General features: G+C 41.2%; 1 protein-coding gene across 1 annotated transcript; it reads right to left on the bottom strand.

Annotated features, from left to right (window-relative positions):
- Positions 1-1098: 1098 nt before the first annotated feature.
- LOC136108461 (protein-glutamine gamma-glutamyltransferase E-like) lies at positions 1099-15377 on the bottom strand. The gene is made up of 13 exons (XM_065850254.2): positions 15175-15377; positions 13200-13367; positions 12647-12889; positions 11974-12092; positions 11353-11481; positions 9828-10005; positions 9528-9663; positions 7872-7975; positions 7157-7402; positions 5601-5906; positions 3710-3867; positions 3367-3500; positions 1099-1487 (listed from the first exon to the last, which is right to left on the bottom strand). Exons 1-13 carry the CDS (start codon positions 15182-15184, stop codon positions 1340-1342), a joined length of 2079 nt encoding a protein of 692 aa, XP_065706326.1. The 5' UTR covers positions 15185-15377; the 3' UTR covers positions 1099-1339.
- Between the last annotated feature and the right edge of the window lie 965 nt (positions 15378-16342).

The following is a 16342-nucleotide window of genomic DNA, read 5'->3' as shown; positions in this document are numbered from 1 at the left end:
TCCAAGACTATGCTTCAACTTCTATTGTTTGGTCTCCGTGATAAGAGCTTTTGGCTCTTGTGACCCTTGAGGAACATCAGAAGAAGAAGAGGGTTCCACTGTGGGCTACTCGTACGGCCTGTCCGTAGCTCATCTCATTGTATGTCCAGTACGATCTCATACTGCGCCACCACGTGACTGGCAGTGGAGAACCAGGTGGCTGCGAGCGCCCTCCTAAAGTGATTTTGCACACTACAAAGACAAAAGGAGTTTATAGCCCCCGAGCTTGAGCTGCTTGTGTAACAGTGAGGAGTCCCTGGGGCAAGTCACAGGTACCCTGTGCTGGAAGTGGGGGCACAGATTTGACTCTGGGCACTTGTTAAGATTTTAATGTCTTCCTGGCCCAACAGTCCGAAGTGCAGTAGATCAGTAGCTTGACTTCCCATTCACTTCATCTACACTGATCATTTTCAGGCAGAGATTGACCTACTGCTGTACAATTATTGGCCATAAACCAAATCACTCACTGGACTACACCTAGTTCACTTGTTCCTGGAACTCAGTTTTTGGCTTGCACCTATCCCCCTGTGAAGGGTTTAAGTAAGATTTACTAAATTTGAACTCTGAAAGATGACTTCCTGACATAAAATCTATAGTGAGGAATTCCTAACTCTTCTCGAGTTAAAGTACCCTTAGACTTGAGATTACCCTCAGTTTGATTCCCAAAGAAGACTTTCAGCAAGTGCAAAATATCAGCATGGAAAAATATAATATCTGTTGAGCTGGGCAGTTATCTCAACGCATTTGCTAAATGGCTCTCAAACTGGACACTGCTAAAATTCCTTTTGGAAGTCTCGTATGTCTTATTTGCTCACTGATTTACCAAAAGAGAAAAATGTCAGGACAGACTTTGCAGCAAAAAAACCAAAGTTATATAAATCGTGCAGCTCATCCCGACAGCTTTCTAGTATATGTGGTTGTGTAACAAGAAACACCGCTTTGGAAGTCTGCTGTATACGGCTTCGAATGTGTAAAAATCAGTTCATGAGTTTGTGTACAGACATCTGGAGCCAGAAAGAAAGATTTCCAAAGAAAACCAGATGGAAGTCAGTCTCTGAATAGAAGGTAAGATGCTCTTTTTAATAACATGGACATGCACAACAGTAAATGAAGAATCAACTATTCCTCAGTTTGTTTAAAATTACAACATAAAATGTTAATGATATGATGTTGGTAACCCCTTATTACAGGAAGTGAGGATTTTGTTTTGCTAATTTTCTCATTGTCTTCCTATACAAGATTTCGTACAACGATTTGTTAAATTTATACATGCACAGAACATTAATTGTATATCTTCACGTTAGTCGATCACGTTTACCATCTTAAAGGCCTTGATATCTGCAAATTTATCGCAGGAGAAATTAACAAGTAGATGTTTGGGACCCGTCTCAGAAGGGATGAGTTTAAACTTTATACTGGATTTCTCGCTGGCTTTCAGCGGTGGCACACTAAGAACAGGAAACAAAAGGGAAAAACACAAGCTGAAAACAGCTTTACGCATCATGCTTGAGTTTCACTAACCATCTCCCATCCTAAGGAAGAATTCTTATCAGTTCAGTGTAGGATGACCATGAGAAGACCATACAGGACTTGGCTATCTGCTGGGTATTTACTCAAACCCGTGCGTAGAGATCCCTTATAAATACATTGTGCAGTGATCCAAATGAGCACACAAAATGGGACATAGTAGTGTCATACAAGGTAAGACTTCATGCAGAACAAACGGTGTAAAACACATCGCTGAATTATTAAAAAAGAATGATCTGAGACCATGAGGAATGTTAATATATACTGCTGAATTACAGTAGATTATAGCACCAATAAAACCAATGTTTACACAGCAGGAAATACCAAATGAAAATTAAAATATTTTATATCAGTGTATTTTGTAATTCTTGGAAACACATATTTATGGTTTTCCCAAACAGCCTTCCCCTGTCATACTGTCTTGTCTTGCCTGAGGATAAAGTTGTAAGCAATAGACAGCATGGGGTTGCTAAATTCTCTCAGGAGGGCCTATGAATTATGGCACAGATCATTCCTGGTTGCCCAAGTGCAAACCGCAATGTTAAGTTGCTGTGTATGTTTCTCTGTGTGTATGCATTCAGTTAAAGAGCACACTCCCATATCCAGAAATAACTGCAGATGTCGAAATTCGTGTACAATTTTGTATATGTACAAAGTAGGGGACAGCCTGAAAATATAAACTTTCTGTTTCACTTGTGAAATGCTGAAGGAAAAATAGCAAGACAAGATACAATATCATCAAAGCATGAAAATAGGAACCTGGGGTCTGTAGTGAAAGGAACCTACTTTATTCCAGTCTTCCCATTCACCAGCTCAATACCTTCTAATACTTTTTTGACTCTGTTTATTGATCTCATAATTATTTTGTAGACTTCTGAAAGCAGAGCTTGAAAATCAGTGTGCTTGTAGGTTGTTGTTTGATTTTGTGTTTTTTTTCTTTTTTTTTTTTTTAATTAAAAAACTCAAACCAAACTTTTACTGCAATATTCACCATTTTTCCTGTTCTCTTCCTGTCTGCCTCATGGATTTCAGCTCTGTTTAAGTTCCAGGCCTTAGTAAGGTAAATTCAGTCATCTAAACAGTAGCTGTTGGTCATGGTTTAGTCTGTTCTTTAAAAGCTATCCTCCTTAGTCGTGATTTACTGTGTCTGGAATAGCTATGCGTGGAGCATACTTGGGATTGTACCACCCTTTGAGATCACAAACTCTGTCTAAACGATCTGTGTTCACTTTTGTTCCCAAAGCTGGGACACTGGTACATCTTCTTTTTACATTTATCTCTGTCTGTTTGATGTAAGCGCAAATTGTTTAGAAAGCTGAACATCCAGATTGGTACCTGCAGTCCATTGAATAAAGTGAAAAAAAATAATCCCAGTTAATATATACTCTAATTCTGGAATAGTATGGACAGAAACAGTCATGTATCCTATTGTTAGCCCTGTGATCAGAACAAGAAGGTTCAACCCATCTGGCAGCATAGACAGCCTCAGCAAAATTTACTGCATGGGTAAGCATATATTTTTTGCTGGAACTGTGGGCTCCTGCTAGATAGACAGGAAAACAGGTTCTGTCCAATTATAACAGCAATTATTTGCCCTCCCAAGCTATGGAGCCAAAGCCTAGGTTAGATGAAAAGCTGTTTCAAAGCTCTGTGCTTCATTGTGAGATGTTACGTTGACTGGCTTCCCAAACTACAGCAAGAAGAAAGTGCTGTCTTGTGCTATTTGGTTCCGGGTCATCCATGCCTACATTCTTGCTCATGCATCTTTAATAGCAGGAAGGAGACATTTCTTGTACTTACTCTATCTCAAGGATTCCTCTGAGCAAGTCATTGCCTTCTACCTGCAGCACACAGTCTGTCACTTCCATTTCAATAGGATTGGTAAATATCACTTCTACATCTACTTCTTTATTCACTTTTGCTTCACCAAGTACCTGTGCAAAGAAAATGCTTGAAAGGTCAGGTTCTCCATATTGCTTTCTATCCAAGTCTTCTCAGTAATCAGAATAGGAGATTTTATGAGATGCTATGATGGATCATGGCAGGATATGAACAGAACATCTTTCAGGGAAGAAAGTGCTTATAAGAGCTCATTTTCTTCTTTCTCTGCCACTGCAGTTGGAGCAAAGAGACAGCAGTTTACCTGTATATCAATGGCAGGATTGTCCAGGGTGATGTCTCTTTGCACTAGCACTTGAATTCCACCTTCTACGTGACATAAAGCTGTTACCTGGATCGTGTTGTCTGTAGTTAACCGCTGTTGGTATTCAGTATATGGTATCTTAATGGGAAACTGTTTCTCTGGAGGAAAAAAAGGGAATTGATACACGCTTGTATAAACCCACTGAGTTTCATACCTAACATTAGTATTTTTATTTTGTGCTGTGTCTGGGACTGGGAACGTCTTCAGCCGTTACTCCCAAACTCAATTCATGCAAATCTCTCAGTTTGCTATAGAGAGAAAGTGATTTCTTCTATGTTAGCCCTTTACTATCCCTACTACTGTATTGCCTGGCGTGGTTTCTTCCCAATTGCTCTGAAAGATGAGACAGCTGGAGTCAAAGGGGTTTGCCAGTGCCACTCCATTTGTTGTGGGACATGCTCTGATAGGCCTCGTCACTCCTGTTTGCTCATGATCTGCTGGAGGAGCTGAATGACTTCTTTACATTGCTTTTATCTTTCTTGTCCTGTCTGCTTTTTATTACCGCGTTTTTACAGTGGTTTCCATGCTGTAATGCGAATCTGGATGGGAAGGGATCTCGTCTGTGTCTGAATCCATGCAATTCCACATTTGTGGCCATTCGTACAATAAACATGAAGTTCAGAAGAACTGTAGAGTAGTTATGCTGCGTGAAACACTGTAAGCCATAAAGTACTTCCCAGCATTATACAGCAGATGGAAAACCCAAGAAAAGATGATGAATCACCAGTGCAAAGTCCCACAAAAGTAAGCAAGAAAATAGGGGCAAAGTGAATTTCCTGGATTCCTTCAGTAGCAATAGATTTGTTAACTACAAATCCTAGCAAATCGAGCATACCTCCAGAAGAGGGCAACAATGTCTTCACGTGGTTCCTGCCATCAAATGTGGCGAGGAACCTCCCCGCTTACTATAAATTCCGCCACTGGTTGAACACAGCCTGTGTGAGCGTAGGGCACCACACAGCGCCCGTGTGACTGTGGGGCCGTTAGGCAGGTAAGCGCCATCTTCTCTGAGAGTCCGATTCCTAATGCTTTAGAGGAAGCTGAGAGATCCCAGCTCCAGAAGTCAAATTACAGATTAAATAAATGAGAAGTTATTTGTGCTTCTCACTAGTGACTCAAAGCCTAAGTTTAATACAATATAGTATCAGTTGTGAATCACTGATCTTTCTGTTCACTTTAGAGATGCTGATATATCTATTATCCCAAGCTCCTGACAATAACTTAATTTCATCTTTCCAACAATATTCATATTTAGGTAGAGAATTTCTTCCATAAGGCTATCAAACTCCATCTGAAAAAAAAAAAAGTTAGGAAATCGTAGATCCTTGCTCCTCAGCTGTTCCTCAATACACACTTTCTTTTCTGTGGAGCTTAGCAGACTATTTCAACTGTTTCCATTCTTCACACCTTAATTCCATTCTAATGTGCTGATGGATTAGATTTCTTGTTTTCTGCTGTTAGCCATGTCCTGTTACCTTTCAGTAAGGCCCCTTGTAATTGACCAGAATACATTTAGTTGGAGTTGATTTCTATGCTTGTATGTTGTCCTTTTTAAATGCAAATGTTGTTAAATGAAACTTGATGTTTACTCACCATCTTCTTTTCACTCCTGAGATACATGTTCCAAAATGTGAATGGTACTTAAGGAAATGATGGTATTAAACATGCCTTTTAAATATAAGTGGAATGTAAAATGTTTTTAGCCTTTTCTGCATAGAAGTGGAAGGTTGCAGTTTGTTAGAACTTTTTCGCTCAAGTTGACCAGCTTCCAGTGCCTGTTTACTGATAATAGACTTGTACAATTATTATTAAAACTTATTTGAAAAGTTACCTTCCTTAGGAGACAGAGTGGCAGATATGGAGTCCTTCCAGATCTCATGAATTGGTCTTCTGGTGTACACAGTGCTCCAAGCAGTCATATTTACATTAACAGCCTTAGCATCAGACTGTAAGTTTGCAAGAATCAGAATTAGATTGAGATCTTTGCCAACTTCTAAAAGGCCATCCACCTTGAACTTCCCTGAGATATCAGGCTTTTGATCAGTTTCCTGAGGCGTTGGTGCTGTAGGATCAAATTTGTCCTCAAGTCCCAGCTTCTTACGGGCTTTTTTAAAAATATCTCTTTCTTTTCTAGAGCCTGTCAGAGAGAACCATGAAAATTATCCTCAGCAGTTAACATGCATCTCTTATCGTACGTGACTGCTAAAACATCGTGACTCTACCTATAGATGAACAGAGCCTCAGTTTTCCACAGCCACGCCTGATTTTCTGCATCTGTACTCAGTAATGTCACTGCCCTTCTGTGGCGTTTGTTCTAACACAAAAATCATAAGTCCAAAGTTTCTCACTCTTCTTATTCCTGTCCCTTTTTATGATTGTAATATTTAGAAATATAAACTCTAACTAATACAAATAAGGCCCCTAATATAAGGGATGGCTGACAGCAGCGTGTGGTGGGTTGACTCTGGCTAGCAGCCAAGCATCCCCCCAGCCTCTCATTCCGAGTTCCTGCAGGATGATAGAAAACAGAAGGAAGGTGAGAAGACTCATGGATCAGGGTAATAATGACAGTTCAACAAGGTAAGGTAAGCAAAACCTGCCCACGAACAACACAGAGAGAATTACGTTCACATTGGCAGGCAGATGTCTGGCTACTTCCTGGAAAGCGGGGCCTCAGCACGTGTAAGGGTTGCTTGGGAATACATATGCCATAACCAGAAACGTCCCTCGCCCCTTTCCTCCGCCTTTTGCTGAGCTTTTATTGCTGAGCACTAAGTCACAGAATCATAGAATCATTTTGGATGGAAAAGACCTTTAAGATCATCGAGTCCCACCATGAAGCTAGCACTGCCAAGTCCACCCAGCACTGCCATGGTGTGGAATATCCATTTGGTCTGTTTGTAATTTTTGGTCAGATTGTTATTTTTTTTTCTGCATTATCAGACTCGAGAGTCTGAGGAGTTTACATGCGGTTTGGCTGCTTGAAAGAGTAGCTTTTCTTGGGCCTAAGTGTTGATTTAGCCTGTGTGTCTGTAGTAGGCCTTTTGTCCGACTGCCAAGTAACCAGGCTGTAGACTCTCACGGAGCAGAGGCAGTCAGTTTACGTTAGCAACTGGCAGGCAGAATGGCGAATGCTTTTCTCAGAGGCACTTGGACTTGCCATATTTAGGTCCCACAACGCGAGTCCGCATTAGAAAGGGCGAGACAGTATGTTTTACTCTTTGCCTTCTCTTCCCTTTTCTGTTAGAGCTGAATAAACCAAGTATAAGTTTTACTCCTACCTTGTAGATGCCCAAAGTTGCCTACTAGCAGACTCATATTCTGAAGTTTATATACCTTTTGGAATGAAGCAGCTTTGTAACCAGGAGAACCAGTGTTTTTATTTACCTTCTTCATATTTATAATCATTGGTGATATCCACACGATCATTTCTACCAACTGCCTTTGTGCTGATGAATTGTCCAATTGTGGTAGACTTAGAGAATATCAATGTTTTCTTTCCAGTTGTGAGGTCGTAATTCCAGTACATACAGTCAGCGTTCACTTCTGCAAATACGAATGGACAGTCGTAGTCCAGATCTACATCTCCCTCTTTGATGGCGTTCCGGGAGGCGGGACCACACTGATAAATTCCTACGGCATCGAGAAAAAATAATTTAGACCTCGTCAACTCTTTGATGTTCAGCAGATTACTGGACAGATCTTTATCAGTGACTCCCAAATTGCCCAGTGCTCTTGTCCCATTCTAGCCCTTTTTTCCACACAGCCACTCATACCAGGCCGATTGTCAATGTATCTTGTGCTTATTCTGAAGGTACACTTTATTTATTTTACACTATCCCTTGATTTTCAATAGCTCTGGATACCTGCATTGGAAATAAAATAATTGCCGCAAAAGACTGCTCCTGGAATTCTAGTTTTGTTTCTTGGCATCTGCAGCTTATGAGGCTTTTCTAATACGATGAAGTATTTTCTTCTGCCACTCTATTTCTGAGCAGGATGAAAAATACTTGTACAATAGCTTTACTTTTTTTTCCCCTCTCTCTGAAAATGGCTGACTTTATAATTTTTCAACATTATTCCTGAAGTAAAATCTGTGTACCTCCACTTTCTTCTTGGGGAGTTGCATCCAAAACTTGCCATCCACTATATGAGGGGCCCAAGTCACTGCGGGAAAACCAGCTTTCATTCCAGACATGGAAATTCCTGCGTGCAGGAGTGAACAAAATAAGCTACTATTATGTGTTTCTAGATTCCTTATATCCAGTCATCAGCCATGTTAGTTAAATGCATTAAATGCCTCAATTTGAATAGGTTCTTACCTGAGACCGACCATTTTCGCTCTGATACTGACTGTATTATCTAGAGGGGAGCTGAGGTTTGCGTTGTGGAACAGACATAAATGCTCAAGGACAGAAAGCAAATGTGTAAAATAATATTTTTCTGGTTTTCTCCAGAAGTTCTGAGCACGTGCACTTCCTTAGTTGGAGCTGTTTACATTATAGCACAGTGCTACAGTTATCACTTGTGTTTAGAATGGGTCCAGAACAAACAGGGGAGTAAAGAAGGCAACAAGTGAAGCACTGCATCTGTTCTTTGCTGAATGCAGGCTTGTTTGAATTGTGTTTGATGCTTAGTAGTGGCAACGGTTGAACTATTTTAACTGGAAATGGTGTGTCTGCAAAACACGAGAAAAGGCAGGGAAGCTGGTTCTGTTGAACTTTCACAGTTTAACGTCATCTGGTTTTGAAGAATCATTCCAAATTAAGTCAAGTCTCACTGTTTGATATTTCCAGTGTAATATCACAAATTTTCAGTCATCTGTGGCATCGTAACTGTAACTTTGCCTGCCCTGGCTTCAATTTTCTGTTGTAACTGACATCATCATTCTCTGTTTAGCTGAGAAGGAGCCAAATTACTGACTTTTGTAGTATTCTGTGGTATTTTTTTATTGCTCCTGTGTGTGTAGTTGTTTTTAAGGCATTTTTTAAGAAGGTGTCCTGGTTTTGTTAAAAACAAGTTTCTCTTTTAGCAAATTTTTGCCTGTCAGCTAAAGCCTTCATATTAGCTGCATTTTCCTGGAGAACCCGACACATGTTTTGGTTAAACCTAGCAATGGAATGCAAACTTATTGATAAGCACGGATGGACATCTCGCGAGAGGGGCAACGAGAAACTGGTGATCGAGAGACTGACCAACGGTGTATAACATTCCATTCACGTGAATACTTCATATAAAAGTGGGAGATCACGAGGATCTCGTCCCTTTTTCCCTTTGCCTTTTCCCTTTTTCCTCATGGCTGACATTAGGAGAGGACCTTGCTGGTCGTCCCTGCGAACTGAGGCCTAGTGAGAGACTGAATCCAGCTCTGGTTGGCTACAGAGTCTAATCCAGGACTTTGGGTGCTGGCTCTGCAGTTGCTGAGACTTACAAGATTGGTTTTGTATATTTTGTATTATTTTCTCTATTCTTATTAGTAGCATTAGTAAAACATCTTTAACTTTTCCAACTCTCTTCTCTCTGTCCTTCTTTCCCTCCCGATCGCCTGTCCCAGTGGGAAGGGGGGAGAGGGAGGGGCAAAAGGGGGAAGTGGGGGGGAGAGGAGGTTAACAATACATCTGCCAGGGTTTGATTGTCACCCCGCAATCCTAACCCTCGACAGAAGGTAACAGAGCATTTGTAATTAGAATCTATACTGTGCACCTGAAAACTCTATAGGCATTGGTAGGTCCCACTGTTAAACATTGTAGAGCCTTACCATATGCTGTCAGCTGCCCTGTCCAAGTGATTGCCAGAAGCATCATAAAACTCATCCACGCGCAGATTTCCGTCTGCATCGTGGGCAGAGCTAAAGTTCGTAACTGTACGAGTGGGGATTCCCAGACATCTAAGCACTGAAGAGCAAACAGAAAACCACAGTTAGGAAGCAGTATTTCTGAAATATGAAATTTCATATAAGATACTAATATCTTGATAGACTTTCACGTAGGAAGTAGTATTCGTACTTCTTTTAACAGAATCTGCACAGTGTCAGTTATGTGCATGACATAAAACATACCTGTAGTCAATACAGCTGCAAAAACCCAGCATTGTCCATATCTAACTGGTTTGAATCCTGATTTCTTCCAGTTTTGCAGGATTTCACCACTTCCAGTCCAGCTGCTTGGACTTTTCCCACCCTCGTAATTTCCACTCCAGTTTCCTAGCAGCACCCCTTGATCATCATTGGCGTTGACCTGTAAAAATATTAACTAAATTTACGAGGAGATAAATTAACAGTTTCCAGCAGATGTAGGAGTGGCAGGGATTTGGGCAGGAGAAAATCCTTGAATGACATTCTAGTGAATGAAAGTCACTGCTTCATGCAGGTGGCCTTCAGGAAGAAGCCTTAGCTTTTCAGGGAAATGAAATATGAGTCGTCTTAATAAATGGAGAACATTTAAACACTGTTTCTCCCACCCAAGCACAGTAGCACCCGTCAAGAAGGGAAACGCCAATGACGTAGCAAGCCCTCACCAATTTTACATTGAATTAGGGGAAGTGGCTAACACATAAAACGGGGCACAGTCACCCTGAAAATCTTGCGTACTGTGTCAACAGAAGCCTCATAAAGTTCAGGAAGAAAAGGTGTAGATTTCCGAACCTGGGGCAGAATAACCATGTGCGTTGGAGCAGGCTGGGAAGCAGCTTGTCTGAAAGGGGAGTTACAGCAAATGCCAGGCTGAATTTGAGCCAACCGTGCCCTCTCATCGTAAAGGAAAAGCCCATGCTAGGCTGCATTGGGAAAAGTGTGATCAGGAGGTTGAGGGAAGCTGTTAACCCTCTTTAATTGTCCCTAGCAAGGCTGTGCCAGGAATCCTGTCTCTGGTTTCAAGTCCTTCAGTTCAAGGGGATGTTGGGACACTGAAGAGGGCCCAGCAGGGACCACCAAGATGGTCAGGGGCCCTGGAGCTCACAGTCTACAAGCAGAAGTTGAGAGTGCTCAGCTAGTTCAGTCTGGTTAAGAAAGGAATAAGTGGGATGTAGCAGCAGCTTACAACTACTTGAATGGAATATACTAACTTGTCAGAGTCCAGCTTTGTTCTGACAGGTTATATAATGATGCAACGGCAGAAACTTGTAGCTTGGGAAAATCGTATTTGGCATAAGAGAAAAATTCCTCACTAAGAGGGTAGTGCAGATCTGGACTTGTCACCCAGGGAGGCCATGAAGCCTCCATCCTTGGAGAATTTCACGGCAGCCTGACACATCTGTGGCAGAGCTGACCTAGTGCCACCATAGTTCCACTTCAAATGGGAGGTTGGACTAAAGACGTCCAAGGAACTGGTCCTCAGCGTGCCACCCCATGTCTTATACTTTCAGTTTGACTACTGGATATCAAAGTAGTAAGTATCAGAAATACCACAGATGAGATAAACCTAGCAAGCTCAGATCAGGTGATCACCCAGGTGTTTCTCTGGCCCGTGTTTCTGGTGCATACAAGCAGTGGCCTAAAATTTTCGGAGAAGTGTCTTCGTGCTTACTATCAATAACTACCTTAAACGAACAGTTATTAGTTTGGACTTCTTGAATGTGTTGCTTACCATTGCACTGAGAACGCGGCCCAGATATTTGGGGTCATTGCGGTGAGATACATCTGTGGCAGGATCCTGACGATAGTTTAAGCTTCGATCCAGCATGGAAAGGCAAATATTGAGAATATCTCCTTGAAACTGTGTTACAGAAATAAGTTAGTGTTTGGAAACACAGATTACCAAAAATCAGTGGGGCCATATTAGGTGGGTTTTTTTGTTTGTTTGAATCACCAAACTAAGTGCTGCAGCTCAACCAGGAATTGCCATATAAAAATGCCGTGTCAACAAACTGAAGACTAGAACCCAAAATGCTTTTCAAAGCTTGGGATCTGTGGACTTAAGGCCAGGACTTTGCCTCTGAGCATCGCTACAGCACTTTACTACCCAGCAGACACTACAGTTCCTGCTGGCTGCACCTCGGAGTCCTAGGTCACATCACTGACCAGCCAATTACAAATCCTTGTATTAATCAGTATAACGGGGCTTGGCACAAGTTGTGATTTCAGTATCGGACTCATACTCTACAGAGGTACATGACTGCCAGGAGCTGGAAAAAGCAAACAAGCCCTCGTCATCCAGTTCATATGAAAGCCGGAGCACAAAACACTGGTGTTTCAGTGCCGCATTTACCTGGCCGAAGTTCCATCCAAAGCTGCTGATATGGTTTTTATTGCCTGCAAAAATGATGCCAAATTCTTCCAGCACATATTCTTCACACTCAGCCTTGTTAGGCATGAACACGTCATCACCTGGAAAGTCAAAACAGGTATGTACAACCACAGCAGGCAAAATAAAACTAAACCTCAGGAGTCTTGGTCTCCATCAGTAAGAATGCTTCCAGATATCCACCCTTTGCCGTTCTTGCTGCTATAAACAGATCCTGAAACTTGGGATTTCCTATAATTAGAGAAGGAGGTGGGGAGTGTCTAGGTGAAGACAGAGGTATGACACGGTCAGATCTGGGGGAAGAGGGCAGCTGGTAGATAGTGTCTTTCCGTGGTTCTACAGAAGACCAGACACATTCTTCTGAACTCGTGCAGAAGTAGGGAAGCTTTGGCAAAAGCAAATCGTAATCTGCTTAAGCAGGACTTAATGTTTTAGGGCAAGGAACTGTCCAGAAAGTACATGATACAGAACTGATTTTATGCACCAGAAGGTCCTAAGAAAGTTAAACCCTTTTCTGACTGTTCCATTATGTGGTGAATGTTCAGCCCCTATGTTAAAGAAGTATAGATCAAATGGAGAAGCTGCAAAAGCTAATGAAGCTACAAGCAGCTTAGTTCTTTCAGAACTAATTTCATACCTGAAGACCAAGGGTTAAAGAGCAAAACAAAAGTGCCAAGGCTTGCTGGAGAGGAGGTACCACTCAGAGTGCTTTGAACACTCAGCTTGTAGCGTCCAATGACAGCATTAGGTGGGCTGGAAATGGAGATGCTCACGGAGCTGGAGCTGGTGGACTGTAGAACTGCACTCCAGCTGTCCTTGCTCACTGTGCTGGAGATACCAAATGTAGCCTGGGTCTTAGCCAGCTTTGAGGGTTTTGGACCTTTTAAGGAAAATAAACAACATTTTTTTCACAAGCTTACTGAAATACAGATTTATTTGTCAACAAACTCAGCAGAGATGTAATCCTCCCCTCAGATGAATTTGTGCTGTATACTGGAAACTGAACGAAGCTGTCATTGCTGGCTAAGACGGGAGCAGTACAACAAACACATCAAATGGTTCCATGGCTGTGTGAACCAGCACATTGGCTCTGAGGTATTGTCTTGCTGCCCTGACATCAATGCATATCAGGCCAAAAGAATGCCACAAGGCAGCAGTACTCTTTCTGTGAAAGAAGCTGGGAGCCATACCTGTTTCTGCGATGAATATTAAGTTTTGCTCAGGCTGTTCTGTTCCATTGAAGGTGACGATGAAGGCCTGTCCTCTCCTCACAATCAGCTCTTTGCTAGAAAATTTACTTGTGTGGTGATCTCTTGCATTTTCTTTCAGGTGCCAGTTGGTGCTTGACCGTGTTGCAGCTGTGAAAAAGTGAAAAGAGCAAGAAAACTTGAGGGTCTGTCCAAGGAGGAAGGAACACAGATGCACTCTCAAGAACTGTGTGTTACTTTCTGCAGGTAACTAGTACCCATATGAGGTTTCCACCAAATCTAGAAATAATTTATTTGTGAGCTTTTTTTTGTTTTGTTTTGAGAGACTCCACCTTGCATAAACTGTTAAGAGATTACCTGCATAATTAGATATAGAAGGATTAGTATATCTGGTACTAAAGAAAAATCAGAAAGGCATCGAAGAGGAGAGAACCCTGAGCGAATTGAATCTGTGTGAGTTACTTGGGTAAAGAATCTGGCTGAACTCCGTTAATTCTTTCAGAGTGTTGTCTATTCCAAGAGATGGTGTTGTACTAAGAGAAGCAGAGCCTCACGGCTTCTGGATAAGAAATAAAGAAACCTGACTGAGCAGAGAAACGCTTCTGCATTTTAAACCATGACGTGTGATCTCTAGCCCCATTTACATGTCCGATATAACTGAAAGGTGCTATCTTTTGGAGGCACCTAAGAAAAATATGGTGATGGACGCTGAGCTATCGTTTGGCATTGGGAGACATGACAGAACTGGAGAGACAACATTACTAAAATCATATATGTGAAATAATATATTGCAGAAAGCTCTTGCATGTGAACAATGGGTTCAACCAGAGGCCAAAGAATAAGCATCTGATATTGGTTTGGCTCTGGCAGGAGAGCCTATGGAGTGTTCCCTAGTAGAACACAGCTTGATGGTTTAAATTAAGTGCAGAAGTAAAAGAGGTTGTTTTGTTTTTTTTTCCCCTAAGGACACTCTGTGCTTTTTAAAGATATTTTTATTATTCTCTATTGCCCACTCCCCAAAGAGGGAGAATAGGAAAGAGTAAGAGTGTAGTCCTTAGTAGTGGAACACAGCTACCAAAAAAATCACTATTCCATGTTCAACCAGATTTATTAGTGTTAAGATTTTTTTACAGCATGATCTTAAGCTTCTCAAGCTTAGGCAAGGCTTGAAGTAACTACATTAAGAGCCTTAGCAGTGTTCAAATCAGGAGAATGTTTTATTACGGTATTGAGATGAGCTGCAAGTACTTTGATTTTTCAAGAACATACTTTAAAAAAGCATCTTCTGAAACTTAGCAATGAAGCACATCTATTGTAGGACAAGCTGAGCGGTGGGCGAGATTTGTCTTCAGAAAGGCTGTAAGGTTGCAAAAGGCAGCATGGGACTGTTTATAATAATTATTAAACTGGTCAGTTTGCATATGTATAAATATTCGCATGTAAGCAAAAAATACCCCACTGCAACATATGAACTGCAAAAAAAAAAATCCCCTAATTTTTTTATCCTCTCTGCCTTAACTTCAGGTTTCAACCTTCTCTGATTATTGTAGCCTCCCTCGGTCTTTGCAATGATACAAAGTTCTGCTTTGCTTCTTTCTCTTACGTCAGATTTACCAGTCCCTCATTTGCACCTGTCTGACAACTTCACATAGCTGCAGATGTTCCCCTTCTTCCCCTTTGCAAAATACATTTTTACGTCAGATAGTATATGTGTTCTCCCAGATCTCATTCAGATAAGCTGGCTTTTTATATGCGCACTGTAAGTGGAAAAAATGCAATTCCTGGGAAAATCCTTCTCCTAACTCTTGATGGAATAATTTTCTCTTCCTTTTTTTTCTTGGATCGAAACTCCTTAGAGAAGTAGTGATCTTTCAGTGTCCATTACAGATTTGAAGAGAAGGTATGGATGTAAGAAAATAACAAACAGCACCGCAGAAGGGGCTTCCCCCTTGCTCACCTTGGCCCATATCTGCTCAGTACGTCCTGTATAGGCAGCTGCTGGAGCTTTCCTCTGAATGGCCTTCTGTCCTTTAGTTGACTCAAGAAATGGCTGGTGCCTATCACTTCTCTTTAAAAGTCGAGATGTAAAGTTGCCTATTTGAAATATTTCCTGTTGGGGTGGAGCCTTTGCTCCCCAGCCTTTGTCTCACCAATGGGGCTTGGGGATTAGTTCTGATTCACTTTTTTCTTTCTTAGTCTCCATATCCTGATCTCGTTTCCTTGGAATTTAACATCTGAAAATTGGGCAATATTTATCTCTAATAGTCAGGCCACTTTTTAAGAGTTTCTTCATGTACTTACATCTATAAGAATTTCAGCATTTGGTTGCTTTTCTTTATGTTATAAAGATGAAACTGTAGGAATAGCATAGTGCCTTCTTGCACCGCACTTTTTGATTTTGAATACTTCATGAGCAATGTTTACAGTGACTTTTTCTTTAAATTAGTTCACCGAATCCATTATTTTCCTGGACCTGACTTTTTTTTCCTGCTGTATTGTAGTAATTGCAAAATAATGAGCAAGGTGTTGCCTCTGCCCCACATTTAATCAGGCCAAATTTAAAGAACCAATTTTTCATTTATCACGTCATTACTGTTTGGCAACATTAAATAGACAAAGGCTCCACGCTGTGTTTGCATGACATGCTACAGACATGATAGTACATTTGTGACTTGGGATAAAATAGCGATAATTGTTTTCAGCTGGTACACTACTGTTTTTTTATAGGATATCTCTGAACATGCAGCTGGCAATGCCAGTTTGTGCGCAAAAATCTTTCCCTTCATTTCAAGGAGAGTTATCTTTGCTTACGTTTTGCAGATGGCTCCACTTTCTGATACTTTCGTGAAACGACCTGTAAAATTTGATGTACTCAGTGCACAGTCTTAAGCACACTTCTGAGTGATACCCGTCATGCTGGACTGGCCACAGCCACTTGCCTTCCCACGTGCAGTTTTAATTTGCTGGGCTCAGTATTCAGCAGCCCAAATTGTTCTGTTTGGATCACGTTTGGAAATTCTAGAGTTGGAATTTGCTCAACCCATTTCACATACAGACATATTTTATTCATATTTCCTATCAAAAGGTGTTACTAGAAGAAACAGTTTTTATCTGGGTGTAATTCA

Source organism: Patagioenas fasciata, chromosome 16 (genome assembly GCF_037038585.1).
Source record: "Patagioenas fasciata isolate bPatFas1 chromosome 16, bPatFas1.hap1, whole genome shotgun sequence".
In the NCBI taxonomy this organism is placed as follows: Eukaryota; Metazoa; Chordata; class Aves; order Columbiformes; family Columbidae; genus Patagioenas; species Patagioenas fasciata.
The sequence above is the reverse complement of the archived record's forward strand: the minus strand, read 5'-3'. Positions and strand labels throughout refer to the sequence as shown.

Coding starts and splice junctions, on each gene's coding strand:
- LOC136108461 (XM_065850254.2), bottom strand. Junction 12,093..12,646: donor CTTTAACCCTTGGTCTTCAG/GTATGAAATTAG, acceptor TTGACTTTCCAG/GTGATGACGTGTTCATGCCT. Junction 10,006..11,352: donor GCCGCGTTCTCAGTGCAATG/GTAAGCAACACA, acceptor ATATTTTTACAG/GTCAACGCCAATGATGATCA.